This window comes from Rattus norvegicus, chromosome 8, assembly GCF_021556685.1.
Source record: "Rattus norvegicus strain SHRSP/BbbUtx chromosome 8, alternate assembly SHRSP_T2T, whole genome shotgun sequence".
Taxonomy (NCBI): Eukaryota; Metazoa; Chordata; class Mammalia; order Rodentia; family Muridae; genus Rattus; species Rattus norvegicus.
The window spans coordinates 44,222,920-44,224,739 of record NC_141541.1 but is presented as its reverse complement, the minus strand read 5'-3'; the positions used below and the strand labels follow the sequence as shown (position 1 = coordinate 44,224,739).

The 1,820-nt window shown below is 38.6% G+C and overlaps 1 protein-coding gene across 1 annotated transcript; it reads right to left on the bottom strand.

Annotated features, from left to right (window-relative positions):
* Nucleotides 1-205: 205 nt before the first annotated feature.
* On the bottom strand, nucleotides 206-1,139 carry Or8b101c (olfactory receptor family 8 subfamily B member 101C). The gene is given in 2 exon segments (NM_001000439.1): nucleotides 206-222; nucleotides 224-1,139. Coding segments are annotated over 2 exon segments (933 nt in total).
* Nucleotides 1,140-1,820: the final 681 nt, after the last annotated feature.

The following is a 1,820-nucleotide window of genomic DNA, read 5'->3' as shown; positions in this document are numbered from 1 at the left end:
TTTTCTCACATAAATGATTTTGTATTTTGTTTTTGCAATTGTTTTTGTGATGTTACAATTGTAGTCAATTTTTTTTCAAACCTGTGAGTCAAATATAGGGCTCATGAATGTAAGCAAGTGGTCTGAAAAGTAACTGCTTCTCTAGCATGTTTCCTAGATATAAACCACAATTAGTCTAAGAATGGTTCCATAAAAAATATGGAATCTACTTAAGCAAAAAAATTTTTTTTCAAAGTTTTTCTCAGTGCGATGTGGACATCCTTATTCCTTATACTGTAGATAAAAGGGTTCATCATTGGGCCCACAATGGTATAAAAAATGGTAGATACTTTATCATCATCCACAGATGCATTAGGAGGCTTAAAATACATGAATGCTGCAGCTCCGAAGAAAAAAGAAACAGATATTACATGGGAACCACAGGTACTGAAGGCTTTTGACCTACCTTCTGCAGAATGGATGCTGAGGATGTTGGAAAGGATCAAGGTATAAGAAACAAAGAGAGTCAGGCTGGGTATTATTACATTGACACCCACAGCAATGAAAACCACAAGTTCATTAATGGAGGTGCTTGTGCAGGAGAGTTTTAGGAGCGGGGGTATGTCACACATGTAGTGATTGATAATGTTGCCATCACAGAAGGTCAGGCTTAGCATACAACCTGTATGGGCCATGGCACAAACAAAGCCCATCACATAAACACCCATCATCATCAACTGGCAGACCTGATGAGACATAGTGACCTGATACATCAGGGGTCTACAGATGGCAGCAAATCTGTCATAGGCCATTGCTGTCAAAATGTAGCATTCATCAATAACGAAGAAAGCGAAAAGAAAGAGCTGAGTCATGCATTCAGAGTAAGAGATGATGTTCTGCTTCACAAAACCCACCAGCATTTTGGGAGTTATTACAGAGGAGTAGCAGAAATCGATAAAGGAAAGGTTGAAGAGAAAGTAGTACATGGGGGTGTGCAGGTGAGGATTCAAAACAATCAGAACAATCAAGCCCAGATTCCCTATCACAGAGACCACATAGATTCCCAGGAAGAGGAAGAAGAGAGGCAGCTGGAGCTCTGGCTTCTGTGTCAAGCCCAGTAGGATAAACTCCTTCACTGAGGAGACATTTCCTACAGCCATTCTTCCTTAGGTTATATCTGTAAAAACAGTAAAAATTGTACCATGAAATGAAATTTCAGCTTTCTTCGACTTCACCATTAAAGAAAGACTAAGAATCAAATTAAGATAACTTCAACATCACACTTCTCTGTTCCTTTGCTTTCCACATTTTATGGAAACAAAGGTACAGAAATAAGTATAAATATATGAAAGACCATATATTTATTTCTTGGGGAATAATATTCAGGAGAGCAATGACTATTGTTGTCTCTGTAGCATCTTGGTTCTACTTCTATCTTGACAATCCATCTCTTCAAGCTCAATAGTAATCACAAAAGACAAGAGACTAGGCACATCAAAGGTACTGTGTCTCTCAGACTTAAGGTGGGGGAAAAAATCATACATCTAATTCAACACTTACCTTTGTACATGAGAACAACACAAGTGACCTTACTGAGTCTCCTCTACTTTCACAGAAGGGCCAGTAAAAATGGCATGAATGAACTGGAAATGTGTAGACACCAGAGAAAAAATTCTTTTCCAAGGTTATTGGGTTTAGCTTTTTGATGGTGAGGGAAACTAACTTTGGACTGGAGAATCTAGAGCCCTCATTCTTCCAGGTTCTAAGAAGACATAAACTCTGGACCATGATTTCTGCTGCAGACTTTTCCCAGAATGATTTGTCTAGCATAGAGGTTGATA